This window comes from Borostomias antarcticus (assembly GCF_949987555.1).
Source record: "Borostomias antarcticus genome assembly, chromosome: 21".
NCBI classification, from domain to species: Eukaryota; Metazoa; Chordata; class Actinopteri; order Stomiiformes; family Stomiidae; genus Borostomias; species Borostomias antarcticus.
Genome location: NC_140254.1, coordinates 11,553,767 through 11,568,160, shown reverse-complemented (window position 1 = coordinate 11,568,160; position 14,394 = coordinate 11,553,767). Strand labels below are relative to the sequence as shown.

The 14,394-nt window shown below is 45.1% G+C and overlaps 1 protein-coding gene across 2 annotated transcripts in view; it reads left to right on the top strand.

Moving 5' to 3' along the window:
- fam91a1 (family with sequence similarity 91 member A1) overlaps positions 1 to 14,394 on the top strand; it is a 29,152-nt gene extending 14,758 nt beyond the window's left edge. Inside the window, exons 12-24 of one of the 2 annotated variants that reach the window (XM_084454864.1) lie at positions 596 to 705; positions 1,331 to 1,440; positions 1,783 to 1,869; positions 2,159 to 2,288; positions 2,929 to 3,077; positions 3,876 to 4,010; positions 7,701 to 7,814; positions 7,984 to 8,056; positions 8,240 to 8,386; positions 8,979 to 9,086; positions 9,672 to 9,795; positions 9,902 to 9,971; positions 13,619 to 14,394. In XM_084454864.1, the coding sequence (XP_084310990.1) occupies positions 596 to 705; positions 1,331 to 1,440; positions 1,783 to 1,869; positions 2,159 to 2,288; positions 2,929 to 3,077; positions 3,876 to 4,010; positions 7,701 to 7,814; positions 7,984 to 8,056; positions 8,240 to 8,386; positions 8,979 to 9,086; positions 9,672 to 9,795; positions 9,902 to 9,971; positions 13,619 to 13,804 (1,543 nt within the window). In that variant the 3' untranslated portion in view covers positions 13,805 to 14,394. Of the gene's footprint in view, positions 1 to 595; positions 706 to 1,327; positions 1,441 to 1,782; positions 1,870 to 2,158; positions 2,289 to 2,928; positions 3,078 to 3,875; positions 4,011 to 7,700; positions 7,815 to 7,983; positions 8,057 to 8,239; positions 8,387 to 8,978; positions 9,087 to 9,671; positions 9,796 to 9,901; positions 9,972 to 13,618 lie in introns of both variants that reach the window. The other variant, XM_084454863.1, reaches the window with a different exon arrangement.

Below are 14,394 nucleotides of genomic sequence, written 5' to 3'. Positions count from 1 at the left end.
ATACCTCCATCCTGTGCACCAAAGCTATTAAATATTTAGACGTATTCAATATGCATCCTCAAATCCCGACATTGAGCAAATAGTAATAGTAATAGAGTACGGAGTTGGTGTTGAGTGTATTGCTTGTCACAAAAGTAATTTCCAAGCAAACACAGGCACACTGGCTGAGTGATCTGGTCCTTATATTATGGTACTGACTCTGATCAGTTGCTGAGTTTCCCAGAGGCATCGTAGCGCTACGTTCATTGTAGCGCTACGATGAACACCGTAGCTTACGATGAACATAGTGCTACGATGCCTCTTGGAAACTCAACCCTGGTCCTGCATGTTGTGGTACTGTACTAGTTGAGTCAGTGATGTGGTCCTGTATGTTGTGGTACTGTACTAGTTGACTCAGTGATGTGGTCCTGCATGTTGTGGTACTGTACTAGTTGAGTCAGTGATGTGGTCCTGTATGTTGTGGTACTGTACTAGTTGACTCAGTGATGTGGTCCTGCATGTTGTGGTACTGTACTAGTTGACTCAGTGATCTGGTCCTGTATGTTGTGGTACTGTACTGACTGATTGAGTGATGTGGTCCTGTGGGGCGTGGTAGGAGCACCATGGACCCCCAGAAGATGCTGCTGTCCTGGGAGCAGAGCAGCCCTGTGATGGAGGCCGGCTCCTCAGCCACGGACACGGACACCACCAGCCTGGAGGACCAAGGTGCAGCACATCTGGGCTTGATCTGTCTGCACTGAAATCAATGGGGTAGACTCACGAGTGCCAACTGTGAGGCAAATCATACATTTAGTAATTGCTCTATAATATATAATCGACCCTGATTTGATGCAGGTCCACTGCCGATTACATTACAGTCATTTAGCAGATGCTTTTATCCAAAGCGACTTACAATAATAATTGCATTTAACGTAGGAAGTCAGTGTACTACTATTCGCCAGAACAGTGCATCTCGACTCTAAACAAGTGACTAAGAGCATAATCTAGTGCTAAAGCCAAAGTGCAAGATTAGAAAATGTAAATAGAATCGAGGCTTAAGAGGGAGGATCCTGGTAGTACGTAATTGTATGTAATATTTGCTCACTGTTGGCAGTTATATGTCAAAGATATAGAAAATCAGTTTGTATGATTTTATTGAATCAATATAATATATAACCGTGTAACACCTGGTACTTTTTGAAAAAGTTTCTGGATGTGTGTGTACAGTCTTGTCATGCTGAGTCTGTTCTGCAGGCTCATACTGCTGGGTGGAACCCCATGAGCAGGCCTTGGGGCCAGCCCAAAGGGATTATGGCTCATGGGACTTGTTGTTTTTTTCCCTTGGCAGCAGACACAGCCAGCATCGGCAGCCTCGGCATCCCAGCCCCGCCCACCAAGAGGATCGCATTCCTCTTCGACTCCACCCTCACCGCCTTCCTCATGATGGGCAACCTCTCCCCTGTGAGTGACCCCCGTGAAAGTGAGAGTGTGTACAGTATGTGTGTGTGTGTGTGTGTGGTATAATATACTTTATTATGTATATTTTACCATCAAGAATCCATCCTAGAAGCTTGCTTGTATCTATGAAATGTGACATGTTAAAAGACCCAAAAACATGACAGCAATGGAATTATATTTGGGCCCCTGCAAAGTATTTTGAAAATGCGGACCTAAATAAGCAAACGCTTATACTGTATCATTTATTTGACTTGTTGCACTGACACCATGTAACCTCAGTGTGTGTGTGTGTGTGTGTGTGTGTGTGTGTGTGTGTGTGTGTGTGTGTGTGTCTCGGTCTGGCAGAACCTGAAGAGCCACGCAGTGACCATGTTCGAGGTGGGGAAGCTGTCTGACGAGACCCTGGACAGCTTCCTGGCGGAGCTGGAGAAGGTGACTGCTGATGCGCTGCCCTAGTGGGAGGGGCTAACCAGTACACACAAGGGCTTCTGCAATCTTTAGCACTACACACATTTTTGGCAATACATTTGCAATATACCGAAGTAAACATCTTTATTTGCACATGTCACACAGTGTAGGGAGGCGGCGACACTGAAACAAACACACACACACACACACACACACACACACACACACACACACACACACACACACACACAATGTACACTGCATACTGTATACTGTCCACACACACACGCTGAAGGCGTCCCTCTCTGTTAAGGTGGAGAGCACAGCGGAGGGCGAGGCCCAGCGGTATTTTGACCACGCCCTGACCCTCAGGAACACCATCCTCTTCCTGCGCTACAACAAGGAGCTGACCTCCGACCAGGGGCCCGACCTGCCCAACATCGGTAAAACACACACGAGTACTCCTCCTACACCGTCTCGTATTCATGTTGTCAACGGAGGATCTGCCAGCCAAACGCAATGGAAGCTTTCGACTTTCAGGGGGGTCGTCCATGAACTCGCCCCAGGTTCAGAAACATAACAGGGTATTGTCATAGAAATAGTAGTTTTCACCACCTCAGCGAATCCTGGCAAATCCTTTTTGACTAGATCAGTTAAAAATCTTCTACAGTATCCAGAATGAAGGAATGGGGCGTTTGTTTGTTTGGATGTTCCAGATAAGACTAGGTCTGGTGTCTCCTTGTGTCCGAAAATCAGCCCTCACTATAACCCAGCCCCTTACCCCCTAGACACCCTAGGTTGATATAAACACAACTACTCGCCCAATTATAGGGTCAGGTGAAGCTAGCGGCCATATCGTTTCACCTGTTGCGGTTTTACACACACCGATTCATTGTGTCTCATCTTGCTTATTATTTGTTACATTCAAGAAGGTGTACACGTTCTGAATAGGGTAATGGGGAGAGATATGAGCAATAGTAGCCAAGAGGTCGTTTCTGGTCAAGGACTATATGACTCCAACCCTAGATAGTGTGTGTTTGTTTACGACTCTGGCAGCGTTGTGTTCAAACCCCCCCCCCCCAGGCCTGCCGCTGGACCTGCTGCGTTGTGAAAGCTTGCTGGGCCTGGACCCGGCCACCTGCAGCCGCGTCCTCAACAAGAACTACAAGCTGCTGGTCTCCATGGCGCCCCTCAGTAACGAGATCCGGCCAATCAGCAGCTGCACTCCCCAGGTAACTTTTCTTCCCCCCCGCACCCCCCCATCCCCTCCTCCTCCAGTCCCCCACTCTCACAGCTCAAGGCAGCGTGATGAGGGGTGCCCCTCCCTGACAGGTGGGGTGCGTGCGTGCCTGCGTGCGTGCGTGTGTGTGTGTGTAATAACAATAATCATTAATTGTATTTACTGTATATAGCACATTTCATTTTGGAAACAATCTCAAAGTGCTGGAAAAAAGTATGTGATTGTGTGTGTGTGTGTGTGCGTGCGTACGTGTGTGTGTGTGTGCGTGTGCGTGTGTGTGTGTGCGCGTGTGTGTATGTGTGTGTGTGTGTGTGTGTGTGTGTGTGCGTGTGTGTGTGCGTGTGTGTGTGCCTGTGTGTAAGCCTGAAATATGGCCCTGAAGAGCAGAGGCTCCAGATCCATCCCGGTAGCTGGCTCGCCTCCAGACCCTCCCGTCAGTGGCTTAGCTTTGATGGAGGAGAGAGGGAGAGCTGAAGCTGTTGTTCTCCTCCTCATGCTGTGGTTTGCTTGGCCTTGCTTCCTGTTTGTTTGTTTATCCTTGTTTGTTTGTTAATTCTGGTGCCCATTAGCTGACAGTTGGGCAACAGCTTCTGACTCTGGGGTCTACAAAACTCAAAACTTCATATCTCGTCATAACTGTGTTTGAGTTGCACCTTACCTCACTGATCGACGTGTGTGTGTGTGCGCGTGTGTGTGTGTACGTACATGTTTGCATGCGTGTGTGTGTGTGGGGGGTGTGGGGGGTGCGTGCGTGTGTGGGGGGGGGGCGGCGTGTGTGTGACTCCTGCAGCACATCGGTCCAGCCATCCCGGAGGTCAGCTCCATCTGGTTCAAACTCTACCTGTACCATGTGACCGGCCAGGGACCGCCCTCCCTGCTGCTCTCCAAGGGCTCCCGTCTCCGGAAACTTCCAGACATCTTCCAGGTGTGTGTGTGTGTGTGTATGGAGATTGAAGATATTTGTCCTTGGGTTTGAGGGTCTTTACTCTTGAAGTTCAGGATCTAGATACAGTATGGCCATACAGTATCTAGATCCTGAACTTCAAGAGTTCACGCAGGGTTTTGTGAAAGTGTGGCGGTTCGACCTCTGACCCTCTAGGAAACAATGTTGTGTCCTCAAAAGGCCTCGGTGTCTCGGATGCAGCCAGGTCCAGTGATGGGTCATCCGACACCGAGGTGTCTGTGCGCGTGCCGCCAATGCCAAACAAAAGTGTGTCGGAGCTTGTGTCAGATTACAATGACCACGTGATAGATGGCGTCTGAAGCGTCGAACGTCACCGAACTACCGGGACAGGTTTGATAGGCGCCACCACCCCGCAGCTGTCTTTCTGAAGGCGAGCGGCAGATACAGGTTCTGGCAGAACAACAGAGGGAATGCAGCGGCCCGTTGCACAAGCACATTCCTCGGCACATTGTCCCTTTGTCTTTGCCTTTTGGCACAATCACACTGCCAAACACTGATGATGACATGCTCTTCTTTCACCTTGGCGTGATCACATTCCCCATTCAGATAAAATACTTGTTACATGAATGTAAATCATAATGACGTACAAATGCATAAGCCAAGTGTGGCTGTATAAGCAGTCATGCGCTTAAATCCATTATGGCTTATGCTGCCTTCATACTGTTTGCTGGCATGTCAACATGTAACAATCGAAATGTTGGACAACACATTTCAAACATTATTTTATTGTAGTGTGTTGACACAATACTATATACAAAGTTCCCTCTAGTCATGGAATTTCGGGAATATCATGGAATTTTAAAAAGTATATTCCAGACATGGAAAGTCATGGGATTTGATCATTTTTTGAGCCAAGTCTGTAGTATGTTTAGATTTTAGTTATTTTAGCCATTTATCAAAATGTAATATTTTCCATGCAGTATTTTTCTTTTTCAGGTTATTTGACGTGTTTCCCGTATTGCATGAGTGGTTGTTATGGTTACTTGATATTTCAGCGCCCATGTATGACCTTCCCACGTGTGAACAGTTTTTTCCGTTCAATACAGGTCATGGAAATTCAGCTTTTTACTCATTGAAAGTCAGGGAAACGTAAGGGAATTTCACATTTGATTTGTATACACATTATTTATTGCAGCACTTGAACACGAATATTAGAAGATCACAACAAGTGCACAGTGAACCTGTTTTGAAGTGTCCTTGGGCAAGATGCTCAACTCAAATTGCTCCCAATGAGCAGGCAAGAACCTTGCATGGCAGCTGCCGCCATTGGTGTGTGAATGTGTGTGAGACTGGGTCATTGTAAAGTGCTTTGGATAAAAGATTAATTTACCATTTACTGCGTCGTCAACATGTACATTTGTTGAATGTCATTTTATTTATATAGCACCATTCACACAAATTAATGTACCACATAGTGCTTTCCATAAAACGAGATGAATAAAAACAATCATAAAAACAGAACAGATTGAAAAGAAACAATCAAATTAAAATAATTAAAAATTAAAATTAAAGATACAGTAAAATAGAATAAAAACTCCAAAAACAGAGAAAGCTAATTTAGAAACACTAGGATGTTAAGACAAGTAAAGCTACGTAGTAAAAGCAATGTTAAAAATATGTTTTAAGATCTCGCTCAAAAGTTTCCACGGTCCCAGACATTCTTATTGGCAGGGTGTTCCAAAGGCAGGGGGCATATGTGAGTGGGGTGGGTTATCTAGTTAAGATTTGTACCCATAGAGTCGGCATATAGACCCATCATATTTTTTGTTTGGTCTTTGAAAACGGGCCATACAATAAGATGGTTCTAGTTCTGATGGAGCACACAGTCAGTAATTGGCCATTTAGTCAGTAAAATGTCCATTATGTGCCCATCGCCCCCCCAGAACGCAAGATACGGGTATCGGTCCTCGCGCCATAGAGCATGAATGGAGAAATGTATTTTGCTCCTGAGCCTAAGTCCCAACTGAAAATTAGCCAAAACGTGAATTAATTACAAATCCGTCCCCCTCACCATCCGCCAAGGACCCCTGCCAGTACCCATGCCAAATATGAATGCAGTCAGGCCGACTTGTGTCCGAGGAAAATATGGACAGACAGAGATGCAGACATTGATACAGAGTTGCTCATTTATGTGTTAGATGATGATAGATGATAATGTACTGTTCATTTTGTCTATGCCTCCCTCTGCTGTCTGTTACTGCTCCATAGTGGATCAATGCATTCTATAGGGTCTTAACTAAGAATAAGCACAAAATAGCTACTATACACATCAAGCTCTGACCTCTGTGGATTTAGAAAGTAGACCTCCTCCTGAGTAGACCTCCTCCTGAGTAGAATTAGTGAGACAGCAAGCGTATATTTGTATGTACAAACCAACATGTACAGGTGCATCTCCGAAAATTAGAATGTTGCGGAAAGTTCATTATTTTCCGTAATTTAAAGCTCAATTAGAATTTTTTTATGGTTCAAAATTCACCTTTACTTGCTATTAGTTTATGAATTGGCCTTAGCAAGACCCCAACAACCATTTTCGTGACATGAGACTGCATGAGACCCTGTGAATTTATTATTTTAGAATTTCGGTATACTGGCTAGTACACTGACGGAAAATCTTGTGGTGGAAACGGAAGTTACACGTTTTGCGTGTCACAATAAAAGTAAGACAACAAACACTTTGCCCCACGAAACAAAATCTACATGCACATAAAAGAAAGAAGACCAGTATTTACCTGCATTCAAGCCATCCTTCCCGAAAGTATCTACAATCTTCCAATCCAGTCTGCGCCACGTGCATTTGTTATAATTTTTTTCCCATTATTTCAGCGAGTGAGTGGGGGATTGTGTGAAATGTGGTTCTTAAAGGAGTAGTAAAGGGAAAATGCATGTTTAGCCCTGTTTTAAGGTTACTTATGATCATATACAATGGTTCAGATCAAAACATTGACAAAGCTAGCATTTTCAAGAAACTTGATAATTGCTCTACCTACCAGATTCGTATTGCACGGTTCGCCGGGGCTCAGGCGGAGAAGCAGGACGACAAAACTCGACCATTTTACCAAACGTTTAGCTGAAAAGAGTGAGCGGAAGTGGACGGAAAAGCTGCCGTTTTATAGTCGCGCACACACTTGATGCTAACCAACATCTATAATGCTGCTAATTCATAGAAGTATAACTTTGCTGGCTACTGCTAATCTCAGTAATGAAGCTAGAATAGTACCTGGCAACCCAGCGCGCAGTACCAACGCTGTAATACTATTGGCTGGTATGATATCAACAGAATGTCATTGTCGGGCCGTCAAAATTTCATAATGTAATAATTTCAGACAAAATATCATTTTTTATGGAAAAGCAATACTTTTACTCTGCAGCCTTCGCAAAGCCCTATGGATGTATTATTTTTGAAAAAATGTTTATTTTAATCCACATATAACATATTATACCTTTAAGGGCGCAAAACTGAAAGTAGGAGATCTTTTATGTTATTTTGAGAAGTGTAAAAATATTTTCTGTTCATTATAAAACTGTGGCGGCACACATTGGGTAATTAATAGGGTTATTAATGGGAAACCCCGTATTGTGTGTGTGTGTGCGCGTGTGTGCGTGCGTGCGTGCGTGTGGGTACGCGTGCGCGGATGTGTTCATTCCTCCCAGGCTTACGACAGGCTGCTGATCACTTCCTGGGGTCATGACCCTGGTGTGGTCCCTACCTCCAATGTGCTGACCATGCTCAACGACGCCTTGACCCACTCTGCTGTACTCATTCAGGTACTGGGAAACACGCAAGTACACGCACAAACACACACACAAACACACAAAAACAGAACACTCATGCATATACACACAGATAAAGGAGGACAGTGCTGAGTAGACACACACACACACTGCAAAGAATGCGTGTCTCTCCATAAGAATGCGTGTCTCTCCATATGTGCAGGGGCACGGCATGCACGGCCATGGAGATACCGTTCACATTCCGTTCCCCTTCGACGAGGAGGACCTGAAGGGAGGTAAGCCACATATCGGGGGCTCCATGTACAGCAGCGCTGGCCAACCTGAAAATTAAAGTCCTCTTTGCTTCCATCTCTGTCCACACGTCTCCTACTTTAAACAGTGCTCTGTTACTCTGTGCTTTTCAAAATGTCAAAGTCAAAGTAAATGTAATGTTCCTTTCCGTGGTGGTCTCGGTGCAGAGTTCTCCGGCTCCAACATGTGCATGCACAAGGCCCTGCAGGTCCTGAAGGAGAAGGTGGACCTGGAGCACCAGTGTGGCTACGTCACCATGCTGAACCCCAACAACAGACACCGCCGCAGGGCCAGCGACACCACCGACTGCCGGGGTGGGCGTCACACACGCGCACACAGGCACACACACAAACACACACACACACAGGCGTGAATGCATGGGAACACATACACTAAATGCTCATGGAACGCATTGGAACACAAATACACACATACTCGCATGCATGGAGGCAAGCGAACGCATGCATGCACTCACACAACGCATTAGCGAGTATCACCCAGAGTCCAAATCCATTGCCACTGATGTTGCAAATTTGATAACTATTGTCTCCAGTCTTGTGTAATCACATTATGAGTGTTGCTAATTGTTTCCCTAATGGTGCTGATCTTTGTTAATGGATGTGGATCAGAGGCTTACCCTTTACCTGAAGCGGATTAGACTGAAATAATGACAGCAAAATCAATTCCTTGATCCCTGACACTGTTGTTTTTGAAACTCACAAACGATGTGTGTCAATACAGGCTGCGATACACAGCAAGGTTTGAATGACAACACAGTGGATTGTCCAATGAAGACACTCAGATTGGATTAGAATAGACAACGTTATTGTCCATGTGAAAACTCTGATATGTTGCTCCTCTCTCTCTCTCTCTCTCTCTCTCTCTCTCTCTCTCTGTGTGGAGCAGGGGACACTCATCTGGGCGGAGGCTTCGATACCAACGGCAGTACGGAATCCTTTGAGCTGGTCACAGAAGACAACAACTCAGAGAGCAAAGGGAGGACTGGAGCAGACAGTAGGTCCACTAACCACTCACAATCAGTTTATCAGCCACATAGTTTTACTAGGAGTTATATAGGATTTTTTTGGGGTCAATGCATAACACAGATGGAGACTACACTAGACCAGATGCAAAGACAGGGCAGTGCACGTTATACAATCATATCCAAAATACAATATAGAGAATGTGTGTGGGATGTTTTTATATGTACAATGTGTGTGCCGGTGTGATATGTGTGTGGTGTGCGAGCCTATGTGCAGTACACTCAGAGGTTGTGTGCAGAGGGGACAGAGTCAGAAGGGGCAGAGTCAGAGGGCTTTATTGATGAGGCTTTTGGCCGTGGTGAAGAAGCTGCTTTTGCTGTGTAAGGTCCTGGCCCTGGTGGACCACTCAAAACTGGTTCTGTTTTGAGTGTAGTAAGCAAGACTAATGTGGTCTGATATGAGAACTTATTTGACCGTATTGAGTCACCTTATGGAAATGTGTCTTGCGTCTCCCATTCAACAAGCAAGGCATATTGTACATAAACACATTTGGTAGTATTTGATGTGGTTCTTATCCCAACCTGGGCCCCCCGCCGCGCCCCTCTCACTCACACAGCGTCATCGAGCGAGGATGAGTGGGTCCCTCTGGAGCTGTGTTTCGGGATGCCCCTCTTCAGCTCCGAGCTCAACCGCAAAGTGTGTCGAAAGATCGCCTCACACAAGCTCTGCAGCAAAGACAGGTAGCCGAAGAGCTTAAAACAAGCATGCTCCTGTTGTCATGCTTCTGAAGCCAGCTTACCAAAAGTGCAAAGACACAAAGCCTCTGTTTTTTTTCTCTTTTCACAGCCTTCAAGAGCTGCTTCACTCCAGCAGAAAACTCTCGCTGAAAGTTCTGAGTTTTGTGCAGTCGTTCCAGGTGTGAGCTCCCTCCTATCTCTCCAATCAGATCAACGAAGCATTTGAACAGTCAAAGACCCGTGTTTCCCCTAGGATTTTCTTCAGGGGGGGTGGTAGACCCTGAAATGATTAGTGTTGTCGCAGGGCGGGCGTGTCACAGATACATAGTATCAATAGTGCCGTCATAGACACCCACGGTAAGGAGTTTATCAGTGCATTTCTCTACACTGAGCTGAAATGAAATGAGTGCACTTAACAAAGGTAAAGAAAATGTTAAAGGAGTAGTAAAGGGAAAATGCATGTTTAGCCCTGTTTTAAGGTTACTTATGATCATATACAATGGTTCAGATCAAAACGTTGACAAAGCTAGCATTTTCGAGAAAGTTAATAATTGCTCTACCACCGTTTTGGTCATACAATGGATGGGGATGGGCATCTTGAAAAATCATTCAAAAACATGTTAAACTCTCGATTTCAAAGACAATATAATAATAATTTCAATATAACAAAAAATAAAAACATAGTTCTAGAAAAAAATAACATTTCCTGCAGAAAATGTGTGTGAATGCTGAACAGCTGAAAAGAAGCATTACTGAAAATGGATTGCCTAAATAGGGAAAAATGGGAACCAACCCATTTAGTCCACAACACATAGCTAATGTAAGCCTACAATGTGCCCCACATAGTTACTAACATCAGAAGACATAGACTAAACTAAGTTGCATTACTTTTGTAGCTAGCTACAGTAATAGAACATATTTTCATTTCATCATCTCTCATTCCCAGTCATAAAATATCAGATAGCCGCGATGCTAATTTATCTAAAAGTTTGCTATTTTTGGCTTTTTGGGTCTTTCAGGAGGACGGAGGGTTCCGTTGGGGGGCGGGCCGCCCCTCCAAGGCAATGGTAGGGGAAACACGGGAAACTGTACCGACCGTTGTACTTGGCTTGTTTATTCAATCTACTGTATCACATTTAGTCATTTTAACTCATTACACTTAGTTCCTTATGCCGGGCTCACACTACATGATTTTTGGGCCGATTTATCCCAAATTTACCCCTCCCGACAATCGGAGGAGAATTCTGGTCTGAACCATTGGTCGGTACCGATGGTCGGCCTAGATTACCTTATAGTGTAAGGGGTTTACAGATCCAATCGTATACCATGTTTGACATTTTGATTATTACGTCCCTATTTTACAAGAGATGGCAGTGGTTGGTTGAGTGGCTCAGGCACATTACAGTGATTTAGCAGATGCTTTTATCCAAAGTTACTTACAATAATTGCATTTAAGGTAGGAAAAGTCAGTGTACTACTACTTGCCAGAACTCACAAGTGCATCTCCTTTCTAAAACAAGTGACTAAGAGCATAATCTAGTACTGAATAGAAAAGTGCAAGAATAGCAAACTAAAGAGCTTAAGAAGGAGGATCGATCGGGCACGATATTCTCTAGTGAGTGATGAGCCGTTATTTTCAAATCTTGTAGTGTGCTCATGTTTGAGATTCCAGAGAAGAACACCTGTTGAGATCCTCCTTATGAGCGTGATGCAACCCGATTTCGAAATCGGTTAGGGTTTAAAATATCCTGTAGTGTGAGCCCGGTATTTGTTTCTTTGACATGTTCATTAAATACATTAGGATGTATCCTAATCTGACATACCGTCCATTGTATTTCTCCATACATGAATGTACTGTACTGTGTACACTGTGCAGATAGACCAGAGCACTATTACATCATATTGTAGTAAATATGAAGTACATGCATGTGGACATCCCCCTTTTCGGGTGAAAACGAGGTGGGATCAGGGCGGAACTTTGAACTGGTAAAGGCGAGTTCCAGTAAATGCAGAGGCCAACAAAGTGGCGCAGAGAAATTTCTAAGATACTCACTCAGGAAGGTTTCACCATAACTGGCTTTTGAGTTTTGAATGCACAGAATTGCTACAGTAATCAGGGCCGTGGCGAGGGGGGTGCGAGGCCCTGTGCGAACTTGGCACGTGAGGCCCATTAATATGCACACGAATCAAGGTCATACGCATTATAATACAGCATTATCATGCATCAGCTATGGTTTTATAGTTTTTAAAAGGAAATAAAAACAACTGAAAACAATTGGCTTTATATCATCACGTCAACTCAATGAAATTCACTCTTTATTCTTTGTGTCTCAATTGTTTTATGACTATGGCACATTACTTTGCTCTGCATATCTCTCTCTCTCTGCATAACTCTCACCTCTCTCTCTGCATCTCTCTCTCTCACCTCTCTCTCTCGCTCTCTGTTGCCATTGTCTTTCAGCAAACAGCAGACACATTGTGCACTTGTCATGATGTCCTTGGTCTAATAACAGCTTATTTTTATTTATCGTTCTTATCGGTGCCTATACCCAGTAACAGTTGAGAACTCTGTGAGTCTCCATTTAAAGATTTTTTTGAACAATAACTTCTAGGTATGTTAAGTGGGAAGGTTTCATGAACAAAATACAAAAAACCCAAACATTTACAGGTATGTTGCATGTTTTCCACATTTGGACCCTTTTATCACAGATTGACTAGTCTATTAGTCTATCTCGCGTGAGGCCCAGCTTGCGAGGGGCCCTGTGCGACCGCACGACTTGCACAGCACTGGCGACAGCCCTGTTGCTAATAAACATGTTTAATGTATCTTATTCGACCTCTGTCAAACTGCCTGGCCTAAAAAATGGTCAGTCTTCTGTGGCGCTAGCGAGTGTAGTGATTGCAGGGCGCACCACCAATAACAAACGCAGAAGATCGACCATTTTCTAGGCAAGGCAGTTAGACAGAAGATGAATAACATACATTAAAATTGTTTACTAGCAATTCTGAGCATTCGAAACCCAGCGCCAGTTATGGCCAAACCATCCTGAGTGAGTGAGTATCTTTGAAATTTCTCTGTGACATTTTGTTGAGAACCGCCACTTATTGGAGCAGCGGGAGATCAGCTGGTCTATGGAGGGACAAGGGACTGTAGATACGGAGAGCGGTAGCTCGTCCAATTCGCCTTATTCACCTCAGCTGCCATATTGGTCAGTCTGACGTAATTAGGGGTGCGGATGCGGAAGTGCCCAGTTGACTTCAATGTTAAAAGTTCGCTGTAAAAACACCACTTCAAGAACCAAAATAGTCAAAATAACAGGCTGAATACACTATCGGGGTTACAAACTCATCATTACCAGACTCCGATTGTTTTTCACTGCCGTTGTATTCGCATTTGGAAATACATCGGAGTGAATGCAGCTGACGGCTAACTATGGCTCATTCACCTCCATGTATTTCCAAACGCGAAAACAACGGCAGTGAAAAACAATCAGAGTCTGGTAATGATGAGTTTGTAACCCCGATAGTGTATTCAGCCTGTTATTTTGACTATTTCGGTACTTGAAGTGGTGTTTTTACAGCAAACTTTTACCATTGAAGTCAACGGGCACTTCCGCATCCGCACCTCAGACTGACCAATATGGCCGCCATGTGAATAAGGCGAATGGCCGTACCTTATAGTCCCGAAAGGGGCTAGGTGTGTGCGTTCATGGGAACAAGCCACGACCCATTTCAACCTGCTGCCATTCAGGTTCAGAGTTGTTCGGCATAATGTTCCCATGCTCTGGTCTATAGTGACAATGACCCTTGACCCTCTCTCCCCCAGGATGGCAGCCAGCCGGCGGACCCGGACAGTGGCGTGTCGGGCCCCCTGAGCCAACCCCCTGCTGAGTCCGGCGTGCCCCTCCCTGCCGTCAACCTCCTCTTCAAGGACGGCGCACTGAGGGAGTGGAGCGGACGGGCCCCGCCTCCTCTGCACATCTCCGCCCTGCATAAGGACCAGCTCACTTAAGGCCCGCCCCCCTCTCTCCCTCCCTCCCAGTCTCAACATCTGGAAACCCACCAACCCCCTCCACTTCCTCACCTGCCTGTAAGAAGACACACCGATCCCCCGCCCCCCATCATTTCCACCACTTCTATCCACTTATTCCTTGAAGGACAAGCCCTTGTTAGCCCTGCTCCCAAGCCGCTCCCTACGTGATTGCTCGTGTTCATTTAAAGGCACTGTGAACCGCTGCTGTGGCATTGGTAGCCCAGTCCGTGATGGTCTGTGAAAGTGGTGCTGGTGTAATAACCCAACCTGGCAACCTTAAAAAATAAATAAAAAGGACCTTACTGGAACAAGCGCCGTGCGAGGAACAAAGATGTTCTGCAGAACCAGGAAGCGTGTGTCAAACGGATGTTCCGTGTTTTGCTAAATAATGCGATTATTCAATAGATGTTAAAAAATATTCACACAGTAACCTTACTGCTGACCAGAGTGGGGATGGACTTTTCTGCTCAGGCCTACCCCACTATACCAACCAGAACTACTAGTATTGTCTCACATTCTCAGTGACCTGATGCATGATTTCGTTGCACAATTGTCATGAAATACCTTGT